We start from the raw sequence: 13,890 nt of genomic DNA on the forward strand, positions 1-13,890 counted from the left end.
GCAGCATTGATGGAGAGACGAAATTGAGTTAAGGTTTCAGGTCGATGACCAAAGACACACAGCGGGTAAGGCAGCATTTACGGAGAGAGAAAAATTAGTTAATGTTTCAGGTCAATGACCTTTGGTCACCTTCCTCTCTCCATAGATGCTGCCTGATCTGCTGATTATTCCCAGTGACTTCTGTTTTTAACCTCAGAATGTTGTTAGCAGCCTCTAATCCCCAGGACTAATTATTCCAGCCCAGGCTGATGGGTTGGAAGTCCTGTAGCTCAGTGGTTAGAGCACTCGCCTCGCAAGCGAGAGACCTGGGTTTGATTCCCGGCAGAGCGAAATGTTGGGCAAGTTTCCTTACACCACATAGAAAATCTATGGATTGGAAATTACATAAGAGAACTATAGGTACCTTAAAGGAATGTAAACTGTGTTGGTGGAAATTGTGCAACATCACAATGGCAACATAGCGACATTGTTTAATTGAGCCATGTTGTTTGGAAGTTTGTGCAGTGGTAACAACAACAACAACAACTAGCAACTATATAGCGCCCTTCATGCAGGGTAGGGTCCCAGAGCGCTTACCGTAGTCAATCAGAAGCCAACTTCACCTTGAGATGATGGGCAGCCTTTGATGTATATAAACGTCCATTTCAAGAAGAAATGACACTGGTGGCTGGAACCATCGGCAATGGCTCTGGAGGATGTGGAGAGAGAGGAAGTGGCAGCGGCTGAGCTCCTAGGGCGAGTTGGAGTTCATCAGAGCTGCGTTTGGGGCCAGTGGCAGCATGACTGGCATCGTTGAAGAAAAGGAGCCCATCGAGGTTATGAGAAGTGGAGTAGTGAATGATTTTGTTTTTGTGCGATGCTAGATGTGTGTTTTTTTTCTTCAAGGCCTGCACATTGTTATTTCATTAGACAGTGTTACAGAGGGAGTGTGGGAGCTGCTGCTCATTTGTTGTTTGTTCTTCTTGAAAGCAAGCAAGTCTAAAATTATTCCTGTTCCACAGTCAGTCATAATGAGCATCTTTTTCGGTCTTCCATCAGTTCGGCTGCAGCATGCATTTTCAAGTTGGAAATGGCTGAGTAAGAAAGCTTCAACCTACAGATACAAAATGGAAGTTGCTGAGCTACACCACAGTCACCGGATTGTGAGCAAGTGCCTGACGTTGTGGAAACAGTATCGTGTCCATTGTTTAAGAATAATGGTGAGTGAAAGGTGCATGTGTAGATGTTATAGAGGGTAAACACAAAAATCCAGTAAAAATGATTGCCTTCTCTCTGCTTGTTCTTGGGAGTCTCCAAACCAAACTGACAATTCCACCGGCATGTGGGGTCCTGTAGCGCAGTTAGAGCACTCGCAAGAGAGGACCTGGGTTTGATTCCCGGGTGGGATGGTAAGTCTCCTTACCTAGCAGTAAGTGGGAAACTGGCTGCCACATATTGCCCCCACAAAATACAGTCAATTCGCTTTACAGTATATTTTGTGAAGCGCTTTGAGACGCCCACCTGCTCATGAATACAAATATCCTCTATAGTATCTAACAATAAGGCAGTGGGTAGAATATTTCTGATGTTTCTTCAGGCATTTAGAAGAGCTGCTTTTATACTGATAACGCAGCTGGTCTTGTGTGGAAGCAGATGAGCTGTTGTCAAGGTCAAGCAAATCTGATCTAACACGCAAAAAACTGTAATTCCTCGAGTCCAGCAACTTTCTTATCAGTCACCACCAGGCCTGTTGGCTGTGACTCCTCCAAGCTTAAGCTATCTCAAGGTTCAGGGGCTTTTCCAGGGGCAATAATTCCTTCAAAAAAAAATAATAATAAATTGGTAACTTCAATCCACGACTATGAGACCCTGCTGTGTGCAATTGGCTGCCGCGTTTCGCCCACAGAATATGCAGTCAATTCACTTTACAGTATATTCTGTGAAACGTTTTGAGATGTCTTGACAATGTGATAAGGCATTATATCAAATGCAAGGATTATTATTTATTATTGTTATATTTAAAAGCGAGAGACATATACTTGGTATTAGCGTATTCAGGAATATGGTGAAATGGTATTAGGATTAAGAAATCTCCAATATCTAATAAACTGCTGAAACATGCTTGATGGACTGAACGGGCTCCTTGTATTCCTGTTTTTCTCTCTCCTAAACACTCAACTCACGAGAGATCACAAGAGAGATTTGTGCAGCGTAAGAAATTAAAATGTTGCGATTCAATTTCAGCTCTTACGACGGCAGGGAGAGAGGTTTCAAGCACAGCAGCTTTACAGGCAATACTTCACAAGCTGGAATGCCAAGGTAAATCTTTTAAAGATTTGTACTGTTTTGATGCCTCTCTTAATAGATCTAAAAATTTTACTGCTACAGCTGCTAGGTTTTGTGCTTGAGTTTTTAAAAGTTTTAAGAAAAAACAATATTTTAGCAAAGACTTAATGCAGAATTATATGTTCTGTCTCCACGGTATTATATACAGAGCGGGTCATGTTCTATAATGGGCTGGCGTGGTATATACCTCTCCCAGAGTCCTATAGTGTATTGGTTAGGGCACTTGCCTCACATGCACGAAGATCTGGGTTCGATAAGGGTAAACATCATTAGTGGATGTAAAATATTAATGGTATAGAGAAAAGAAACTCCGGCTAATACTTTAACTTTGAGGAGTAACCGCTGATGCCTAACCAACTAACCCCGCAATAGCTTGCTATTGTGAGCACAATCTGGCAAGCTTTCCTGCTGCTTGTCCAGCTGGGATCACCCTACCTGTTAGGACTTTGGCTGCAGAGTTAACAGGAGCTGAATGGGAAGATTCCCTGCCTCCAGTGACTGGTCTGCCCTTTCAGGTCCTGCTTATGAGCTGGGCTGGCTGTGCTGTCATCAGCAGTGCCCTTCCTCCAAGGAGGATAGTGCCTTTCATGTCGGGAGAGCATCTCAAAGCTCTTTAACAGTTGATTGGGCATCCGAAGTGGGATTGGGCTGAAGAGAGTGATGGGGGGGGGGGGGGGGGGGGCGTGGATAAGGGAGGGGAAAGGAAAGATGACAAAAGAGTGACCAAATAGCTCTTAAAGCAGGTTTTGAAAGTGAGAAAGGAGGGGCAAGTCAGAGGGACTCTGGGATGGAGTTCCAGAGAGCGGAAGCAGAATGTCTGAAAGCTCGTCCACGAATGGTGGGGTAGATAGGTTGGGGGACATGAAGCATGCCAGAGTTCATTGGGTGAAGGGAATGGCTGGGTTGGTTGGTTGTAGGAGATGTTGCAGAGATTGGATGGCGTGAGACGGTGGAGGGATTTGAATGTGAGGATGAAGATCTTGAATTCGATTCACCTGCGTTTGGGGAATCAGTGGAGCTAATGTAGCCGTGCGTGGAATGGAAATGCATGTGTACCAAACCTTCTCATACAATTTGTTATCGAGACAATGGGGTTCACAGAAAATCTCGTCTCATTCATTATGTTCTCTGCAGCTGTTGGAGAAATACCAAGAGGACAAGCAGACTGCAGTGGCCTTGTGGCATTGGTCGCTATCACTTCAGGGCAAGGTAGGAAATGGCTTGAATTGAACTAATCTCTGATTACCCTTACTCATCTTTTTTTAAGCCTGATTGTTCATTTCACATTGGAAATGAGGTGCATAATCAGGAGAGTAATAAACAACAACTTGCATTTATATAGGGCCCTTCACTCCTGACTGCGTCTCAGAGCGCTTAAATTAATAATAATAATAATCCTTGTGTTTGATATAGCACCTTATCATGTCGTCTCAAAGCGCTTCACAGAATATACTGTAAAGTGAATTGACTATATTTTGTCGGCAAAGCGAACTAATCTCTAATTGGTTTGATTAATCTTAACCTCATAACCTGCTGGTGTGAATTAAATTCATTTAAAATTAATTAATATTTCTAATATTAATTCTAATATTAATTAATATTCTAATATTAATTAAGGGATTTGTCCCTTAATTCTAATATTAATTAAGGGACAAATAGTCTATGAATGCTAATTATTAGCCTCACTGCTCCACCTACTGTTCGTCTCTGTACAATTGGTCAGCAGTATTGCTAGCTCTGCTCTTACACTGCCTCCTCTATAAACATTCATTGTTCTAGTGTTGCTGTCAAGGGAAAAATGTAATCTCTGGTTGTTATCTAAACTTACTCTACCGGACCTGAACATGATGATATGATGATATATAATCTATGATTATCTAATCTGATATAGTACACTTTACAGTATATCCTGTGAAGCGCATTGAGACGTCTCAAAGACGTGATAAGAGGCAATATTAAATGCAAGAATTATTATTATTATATGACTGAGTGGAGGCAGAGCAAATGTGGAGGCCTTCACATGGGGTGGGGATGGGAGGTGGGGGAGAAGGTGGTCTGGGCTAATTTATGTTTAATCAGAGGGACCGAGGAAGAGCTCCTAGTCTGTACAAGAGATTAGAGCTCTGTCTGAGGGTTGAGAGGAAGAACTGCACTCATTCATGCTGTACTCCATTTGGTTTGTACACCTCACTACCTCTTGTAGCAGTGAACAAATACTGCGGTGCCCTCACTAAACAAACACTTGGACATTGTCTGCTCCTTTGCTCATTTTCATCCCCAAGTAATTCCTTGTCTGTGAAGTTCTTCATTCTGCAGCCTGGGATGTCCTCCCAACGTGAAAGGCGCTATATAAATACAATTTGTTGTTGTTGATATCTTTTTAGGTGTTCGATGCGTGGCTTATCTACATACAGGAGCAAAACCGGAAAAAGGCACGTGTTGTAAAAGCCATGGAAAGCTACCGCAGACAGCTGCTGAGGGTGGGAGTGACTTCTGTTCTCCGATACATGTCTGGTATGGTGCAGTTTCGCAGACAGATTGCAGCTGAGGATCAGGTGAAGGTAACTGCACGTAGAACAAGTACTCAGACTTTTACCCAGTGAATCTTACTGAAACTTATTGCATTGTACAATACAAAGTTACATTTGTACAGCACCTTTCATGGCAGGTGCACGTCCCAAGGACTGGTAATCTTGTATTGCCAAGATTGTAATCTTATAAATGTTTCTTCGCTGGTCGTATCTCCATCTGGATTATTTAAAAGATCACTGTTCAGTCCTTTCATTTAAATATACAACTGTCCTCCAAGGTTGATATACTGGATAAATATCATTCAGCATTAGTTAATTGTTATGCTTTACAAGGTATAAGGTGCGTGTACTACGGAACAGAACACACTGTTCAGGTATCTAGTGTTTGATTCAAGTACTCCAAGGTTGGGTAGAGCACAGCAAAACTACTACTGCCTCTAGCACTGCCTCTATTCTGCCCGACCCTCAGAATGGTGTGACATTTTCCTATACCCACACAAGCCATCTTTGGGGTCTCCAGAACAATAGCAACATTTTCTGAATGAAAAACATTAATAAAAGCATTTTATGTACCATGCATGTTGCTGACGACAGCTACAGCATTTCCTTTGTTTCTGCTAACCACACAAAGGATGTGTCTAGCTGATTTGAGGACAGACTTTAGACCTCATCGCTCATTCCAATGTTGCCAACATTTCAAAGAACCTTGGTACTGACACTTGAGTTGTAAATGCTCAAACCAGTGGATTTTGACTTGTTTGGTTTGTCCAGTCAGGGCGAAACCTTGGGCAAGTTTCCTTACTCCACACGCCTAATAATCCTCCAAAAAAACAAAAACAATAATAAATTGGTAATTTTCAATCCACTACTGTTTGTGGGACGCTGCTGTGCGCAATTGGCTGCCGCGTTCGCCCACAAATATACTGTCAATTCACTTTATAGTCTATTCTGTGAAGCGCTTTGAGACGTCTCAAAGACGTGATAAAGCGCGATATCAAATGCAAGGATTATTGTTGTATGCATTTGATATGGTGCCTTATCATGTCTTCGAGACGTCTCAAAGCGCTGCACAGAATATATCCCGTCAAGTGAATTGAATGTATATTTTGTGAGTGAAATGGTGACCTTACCTGGCTAAGCTTAAAATATTTAGTACTGACCAGGAATAATGACTGATCTGCATGATTTAGTGGGACACTGGGGAACACTTATTAAATATCATGCCATCTTGAGCAATTCTGAGATGCTCCATAATGATGTCTGTTTCTTTGCACAATGTATTGATCTGCATGTACTGCTCGGCTCTGCTTTGTATTGCTGATTGCCCAATCTTGTCAGACTGCATACAGCCTCCATCAAGTGGTGCATCGCTGCGCTATGATTTGGAAGCAAAAAGCACTCTTCAGGAAAGAGATCCCAAAGCGTAGACCAGAGGCCTCGAGTCGTAAAAAAAGTGTGGCTTTCAAGCGACCAGTTGCTGAGATTTGCAACGAGAAAGAAATCAAGCCCAGGATCACAAGGAGCGAATGTAGTAAAAGGATTCTGAACACATCGAACCTGAGCAAAGGCAATGATTTACCAACATTGCCGGCCTGTGGGGATATGGGTTTGCTCAGTTTGTAAGTAAACCGATTCATTTCCTATTAAGAACAACTTGCATTTATATAGCCCCTTCACTTGGGGTAGCGTTACAGTGGTGGAGTCTGACACCGAGCCAGGGGCAATGGGAGGGGGGTTGACTGTAAGCACAATCATAAAAGGAAGGTCGTTAGGCTGGGTTTGAAAGGGAGGGAGGAAGGGGGCAAGGCGGAGGGATTCAGGGAGAGTGTTCCAAAGTTTTGGGGTGTAATGGCTGAAGGCACAGCCACCAATGGTGGAGAGGACGAGGGACAAACAGGAGGCCGGAGTGAGAATGCTCAAGTGACAGCCTAAGGGTAGTGCTTAGAGTGATCACCCAGCTCAATAGCCCTAGAATCAGTCATATCATTGAGCTCCTTTGTACCATTGGGAGGTGCAATGAAAGAATGAACTTATGGGTGGGTTCCTCCATCCATATTATAAATAATCCTGACATTTGATCCAGCGCCTTACCACGTCTTTGAGACGTCTCAAGCGCTTCACAGAATATACCGTAAAATGAATTGACTATTTTGTGGATGAAACGCGGCAGCCAATTTCCATGATGCATCCATGTATCTCTTAGTGTCTTGATCAAGAGCGGCCTTCAAAGAAGGTTGGGAGCAGAGCACCTTCCAGTTTTTTTTAGGAGAAATTTAGGAAGATTGGGTCAGGAAGGGTTTAAAGCCTTGGATAAGGGCAGCTTACCAGCAGTGTGTCCTTCGGTGAGAACAATTAACTTAGTCTTGCTTTCTGTTACAAGATACTCTACACATCAGGCTCGCTTACAGCCCAGAAGGCCAGACTTCCTTTTAGAATCATTAGAAAAGGAAGGATTGCTTGACAGAAACTGTGACAGGTAAGCAAGCATGTGTGGAAAGTGCTCTGGGACTCTACTCTGTGTGAGGGGCGCAATACAAAAGTAAATTGTTGTTGAAAGCACCAGGCTTCGTGATCACATCACTCCCACCCTCGCTCCCCTCCACCGGCTCCCCATCCCCCAGAGGATCGAATTCAAGATCCTCATCCTCACCTACAAGGCCATTCACGGCCTCGCTCCCTCCTACCTCTCTGACCTACTATCCCCCTACTTACCTGCCCGTACCCTCTGTTCCTCTGGCTCCGGTCTGCTCCACATCCCCCGCCCCAACCGCCCTACCATCGGTGGCCGGGCCTTCAGCCTCTCAGCCCCGAGGCTCTGGAACTCTATCTCCCAGTGCCTTCGCCGCTTCCTCCCTTTCCTCCTTCAAGGCCGGTCTCAAGATCTTTCTCTTTGACCGTGCCTTCAGCTCCCCTCTCGACTCTCTACAACCCCCCTCGCTCCCTCCCTTCCCTCCCCTCACCCTGACCATTTCCCCCCTGCTCGGGTCCTGACCCAAATGTACAGCGCCTTGGGACGTCCTCCCGACGTGAAAGGCGCTCTATAAATGGAATCTTGTTGTTGTTGAAAGCCTGCATCTTGAAGTGGTTGACTTTCTGGAGCGCAAGCCAATACTCGTCGGTCTCATCAACTTCCCTGCTACTCTGACCTCCTTACCCTCCCCAGCCTAGCCCTCAGCCTTGCTCTGCACATCCTAAGGCATCAGGTTCAATTCCCAGCTGTCCTTCTAACCCCACATCCGGTCCTTGACCAGGAACACTTTCCTCCACTTCTGCCACATCGTCTGACTCCAATTGTACCTCACACCCAACATATCCGAAACCCTGAGCCATGCATTCGTCACCTCCTGCCTTGATAATTCCAATGCCCCCCTCGCCAGTCTCCCCAACTCCATGATTCAAAACATCCAATTCTACCATCCATATCCCCACCCACACCAAACTTGAATCTTAGATCACACCCAAAGACCTCCCCCTCCCCTTAGCGTCAGTCTCTGCCGTTATTAAGCGCTCTGAGACTCTACCCTGCATGAAGGGCACTGTATAAATGCAAGTTGTTGTTGGTCAGGAGAAATCCCTTCAAAAATAAAATAATAATCATTTGGTCGCTCAATCCACGACTGTGGGACGCTGCTGTGTACAGTTGGCTGCCGCGTTTCACCCACAAAATATACAGTCAATTCACTTTACAATATATTCTGTAAAGCGCTTTGAGACGTCTCAAAGATGTGATGAGGCGTTGTATCAAATGCAAGGATTATTATTATATTGTGGGATTGTGTGAATTGTTTGAACTTTCAGCTTCTTGCTGTGAATATTACAATGCGCTGAAGAGGTTTTTGTGCTTTAATTCGAAGCTGTGAGTCACCGTATGAAATCATACTTTTGCTTAAGTCCTTTTAATTCAACAACAATATTTTTTCATCCTGTCACGATTGTGCCGAGCGGGATTTGTTGATGACCTCTCCAGTAATTGGCATCTGTGTTTTGCTTTGTGTGCCTCCCTCCAGGCAACAGCATTTCCTCTCCACTGACAGCCCCATGAGGTGGATTTAATGCAGCTGTGATCAGCCTGCATTCATCACTGTACTGCATTCATCTTTCAAATGAGACATTAATTCTTCCATCTACTTAGGTGGAGGTCAAACTGCTTCACAGGATTTACTCTAAAATTTAATTATGTTTTGTAGGCAAATTTGGCAGCTGATTAATATAATAATCTCTGTAGGGAAGACGTCTCAAAACTCTTAACAGGATGAACTGTGAAGTGTAGTGACTGTATTCTGAAGTCGAAAGTGGGAGCTAGTTGTGCACAGCAATGTCCCACAAGCAGCCATGAAGTGAATGACCAGTTTTATTTGGTGGTTTGCTGGACAAGACACCAGGAGAAACTCCCTTCTCTTTTTGAAAAGTGCCATGGGATCCTCAACGTTCCCCTGAACAAGCAAATGGGATCTCAGTTTAATATCTCATCTGAAGGGCAGCATCTCCAACAATGCACCACACTCACTACCTATAATAAAACGCAAAGTACTGCAGACGCTGGAAATCTGAAACAAAAACAGAAGTCGCTGGGAACACTCAGCAGGTCAGGCAGCATCTATGGAGAGAGGAAAGTGAGTCAACATTTGGGGTCCACGACCCTTCGTCAGAACTGCGTTCCAGCCTAATACAACCTAACTGTTCTGACGAAGGGTCGTGGACCCGAAACATTGACTCACTTTCCTTTCTCTTTTGATGCTGCCTGACCTGCTGAGTGTTCCCAGCCACGTCTGTTTTGGTTTCACTACCTACAATGCTTTGGTGACAGCCTAGACTGAGTTCAAAGTTCTAATGTGGGGTTTGAACCTTCTGACTTTGAGGTGAGAGTGCTACCAACTGAACCAGCCTAACACTTTATAATATTGTCGGCTGCTTTCCAGTTTCTGGCCCTGACAGCTCTAACACGGAATCCAGGATAGGGGGTAGCATGATGTAGATAGGTAATTGACTGAATGCAATATGATTCAGAATTGAGAGCGTGGGCAAAGCTGCAGCTGTGAAACTTCACAAAGCTCCTGTGATGTGCTTTTGAGACGTCTCAACAATGTGATAAGGCACTATATCAAATGCCAGGATTATTAATATGATGCAGGTCATTGGCTCATGATGTTTGGGCAAGGGGCTGGTGTCTTATCATTTATAGTCAGGGCATTCCATTGATCTACCAACAATCCCACATAGAACACTAGGATTTGGGTAAACAGTAGGTGAACATTTTCTTCACTTGAAGTTTGGAGGGTTGGGGGTGGGGGTGGGAGAGTAAATTGAAGGACCATTGACCTTTTGCTGTTCTTTAGCTGTTGGGCATCATTGGAAAAGACCAGAAAGTAACAAATGGCTAATAGTCCTCCAGATAGAATTGATCATTCACTTAGTGGGTGGTTGCAATGGGCAAATTGCTGCCACGCTTGTCTACAAAATGCAGTCACTGAGCTTTACAGTAAATCCTTGTGAAGCGCTGATGTGAAAGGCCTGAAACAAGTGTAAAGATTATTATTATTATAAATGGATACAAGTGGATACAAATTTGGACCATTCTTCATTGGAATTGGGTTCCACCCATTAACCTGGTTTCTGAATTATTCATACATTTTAACTATAAAGATATGTTTAAAGATTTGATTGGTGGATCATTTTCACAGGGTAATAGTCCCTTTTAAAAAAATAATTTGGTCGCTCAATCCACGACTGTTTGTGGGACGCTGCTGTGCGCAATTGGCTGCTGCGTTTCTCCCACAAAATATACAGTCAATTCACTTTACAGTGTATCCTGTGCAGAGCTTTGCGATGTCTCAAAGACGTGATAAGATGCTGTATCAAATGCAAGAATTATTTTTTATTATTATGCCTCGTTTTATTTTATGTCCCCAGTGGCAGTTCACTTGTGCCGGAACCACCAAAGTCTTCTCCAAGCCACCAATCTCCAGTCAAAGTGCAGACACAGACCACGCAAGTGTCTAAACCGTATGAAGTAGAAAGAAGTCAGGACAACGTTTGCAGCTGGTTGTTGTCTGAAGATGGTGCTGTCGGTGATGTGTCCTGTAATACAGGGCCCACTTTAGAGGGGGCAACTGTGTGGTCAGTGGTGACCTATCCCAGTAGCTCCTCGGTAGCTGGTAAGGTTGCTCTCGAATATCAACCGGATCCTTCACTGCCAAAGGAGCAGCTCCTTCCCCCGTCATCATTCATGCTGCCCAGGAAAGAGAAAGAAGAGCAAGTAAGTAACTGCTCAGCGCGCTTGATCTGGGCTCACTAATTCCGCTCTATCCGGGGTGAGGAAGCTTTGAAGAGTTTTCCTTCAATCATTGTGATTTATTGTTGTTCTACATTTAGGGTTTTTTTTGGTTCCTGATTTGAAAACGTATCCTTCCTCCTCCCCTGAAGTCGCCTGTCTGTGCTGCTGGGTGGGGTATTGATTTGCCGCCATTGGTATAACGCCTTATCACACCTCAAAGTGCTTCACAGAATATACTGTAAAATGTAGTGACTGTATATTTTGTGGGCGAAACGCGGCAGCCAATTGCACACAGCAGCGTCCCACAAACAGGCGTGGATTGAATGACCATATTATTATTATTAAACAGTACAATAATACAATTCTGGTATCAATGGGTAATGATCTGGACCAGTCATCCTGGCTGACTATACCTCTCCCTAAAGACACTCAGCCCAATTAGAGCACCTTTCTTACAGCGTTAGTGCAAACAACAGGGATCAAACATGAATTTTCAAAAAGGGGAGAGAAATGGACAGAGAATAAACCCTGTACATGGCAGGAGTATCCGTATCTCTCTCTTTATCTAGTTCAACAGTACTTAAAACAACCACAGCTGACATGTCATGCTGGACACCATAGCATCATGGTGTCTGCACCATCAATCCTGGAATCCAAAATTGAACTAAACAATTCAGTCTGAATAACCTTCTCGGTCAGAATTCTATCTAGTTGAAGCTGGTGACTTTTTGCTTGTGACACCCTGGTGTCGGTCTCTGATGATGTGATTTCCTCCCCTTTACCTCTCCAATGCAGAATAATTAACACAAAAAATTAAAACCTGATTTTAAGTGCTGTAGTATGTTCCCACTGAAATTGTTGTGAGCATTGATCTATTCAGTGGAACAGCACAATGTGCAGCTTTCTGTTTCCCTGTGAGTAACCTGTGATTTCTGACAGTTTGGGCTGTGACAATCCTAATAATAGTACTGGCCACCGATTTCTGAATAGTAGACGTCTCAAAGTCGTGATAAGGCGCTATATCAAATGTAAGCATTATTATTATTATTAAAGGGTGACCAAAAAGTCGTGATACTGTTACAATCTAATAGGTCTTAAAGAAATGATGATATTTGTGTTTTTTAGATAATAGTTATCACGACTTTTTGGTAACCCTGTATAATTACTTTCCAGCAGCAATAGATATGAAATGATGGAACTTTTTGTTTCACCCGAGATGCAGGATTCAGTCAGAAGTCGCCCCCTTGCTCACGTTCCTTGCTGTGAGACTCAGAAGGATGAGTGGAGTGAGCGTTCCCACAGAATTCCAACGTTGCTCTCTCCAGATGATTTCAGACCCAGGAAGGGGGGTCGCAGTCTGGTATTTCAGAACACAGGTGCCTGCTTGTATGATGGAGAACTATCTTGTACTATAAGGCGGAGAATATTCTATTGATAACCGAAAACTTGAGAGCTTTACAGTCGTTGTGGTTTTGAATTTTAACATCATTTATATAGCACCCTTCACGTGGGATAGTGTCTCAGAGCACTTCAGTAGTTAGCTTCCTTGATGGCTTAGCTGGGCTGTACTATGATTGGAGTGGTGAGATTGAACAACATCACAGCTTTGATCTGTCGTATTATTTGATCTCAACCATTTCTTGGGGGCCAGCCGGGTGTCTTGACACATGCGGAAACCCATCACCACGCTTAAAGAGTATCCAAACCAAACTGAGATTTTAATACATCCCACCTACACATGGAAATCCCAGAGATAGAATGTTGGAATAGAATGCGCTCTCTCTCTCTCTCTCTGGAGTGAGCCATCCTGTTTACCTAATTCCAGAAAGTATTAGGCGCGGGTTGGTAAGAGCCAAGGCTTGGGGAGCCCAGAGTGTGCGTTGGGGTAACTGCTGGAGTCTAACCAGAAAGGCAGCGGCAATATATAGCGGCCTGAGCATTCCCAGACGGGTGAACTGGTGGAAGGGCAATCCACTATTACTGTCCAGTGACCCCACACCAGATAGTCATTGGTGAGGGAGTGAGGACAGAATTGGGTTTCACTTTGCTGCCTTTGTAGTTGAACGCCTGCTGATATCTGCTGTTTGAAGGGAAAAAGCGAAGAAAATAGGTTGTTGTGAAATATTTTCTGTAAAGGTCATACTTTTGTTCAGAAACAAATCCAATGGTCTCTACCCCACTTTCTAATCCAGCTGATGGTGACTTTGGGGAATGGAATGAGCGACAGCAACTGGAAGCAGAACTGAGAAAGATACGACAGGAGATGCAGCGTTTCCGGGACGACAAAGAGAGCCTGAGGTCTGTGTTTACTTTGCCCGCTTGCCTCTTGTAGCTGCGGGAGTGAGTGATGCACAATGTAATCACCTTCTGAAGGGCATTTATTCCAAGGCATCTGGTGTGATTCAAATACTTAGCAAGGATTAACTGACCAGGTCTTTGCACTGACTAATCATGGGAGAGCTGTAGAACTGTGGTAACTGGAAAAGGACAGTTTTGTTTTTTGTTTTTACATTCTGTGAAGCGCTTTGAGATGTGATAAGGCGCTACATCAAATGCAAGGATTATTATTATTATTCTAGTGAGTATAAATTTCTCCTGTTGTTCGCAGATCGTGGCGAACACAAGCCTCTGTGCTGGCAAAGTGGCTACAAGTAAACGCAGCAGACAAGGAATGGGAGGAAGCCACACCAGTGCAGCAAATTAGATCTGAATTAAAGCAGGTGAAGTATTCGGCAGGTTACCCGACTGGTATTAAACAGT

The 13,890-nt window shown here is 43.9% G+C and overlaps 1 protein-coding gene across 2 annotated transcripts in view; it reads left to right on the forward strand.

Moving 5' to 3' along the window:
• The window catches only part of sfi1 (SFI1 centrin binding protein), a 48,148-nt gene that overhangs the window by 30,451 nt on the left and 3,807 nt on the right, over positions 1–13,890 (forward strand). The window contains exons 22-31 of one of the 2 annotated variants that reach the window (XM_007910898.2): positions 1,039–1,199; positions 2,224–2,298; positions 3,460–3,534; positions 4,710–4,886; positions 6,195–6,475; positions 7,237–7,332; positions 10,767–11,112; positions 12,347–12,506; positions 13,323–13,428; positions 13,739–13,850. In XM_007910898.2, the coding sequence (XP_007909089.2) occupies positions 1,039–1,199; positions 2,224–2,298; positions 3,460–3,534; positions 4,710–4,886; positions 6,195–6,475; positions 7,237–7,332; positions 10,767–11,112; positions 12,347–12,506; positions 13,323–13,428; positions 13,739–13,850 (1,589 nt within the window). The remainder of the gene's footprint in view (positions 1–1,038; positions 1,200–2,223; positions 2,299–3,459; positions 3,535–4,709; positions 4,887–6,194; positions 6,476–7,236; positions 7,333–10,766; positions 11,113–12,346; positions 12,507–13,322; positions 13,429–13,738; positions 13,851–13,890) is intronic. The other variant, XM_007910899.2, reaches the window with a different exon arrangement.

This window comes from Callorhinchus milii, unplaced genomic scaffold (genome assembly GCF_018977255.1).
Source record: "Callorhinchus milii isolate IMCB2004 unplaced genomic scaffold, IMCB_Cmil_1.0 Scaffold8, whole genome shotgun sequence".
NCBI classification, from domain to species: domain Eukaryota; kingdom Metazoa; phylum Chordata; class Chondrichthyes; order Chimaeriformes; family Callorhinchidae; genus Callorhinchus; species Callorhinchus milii.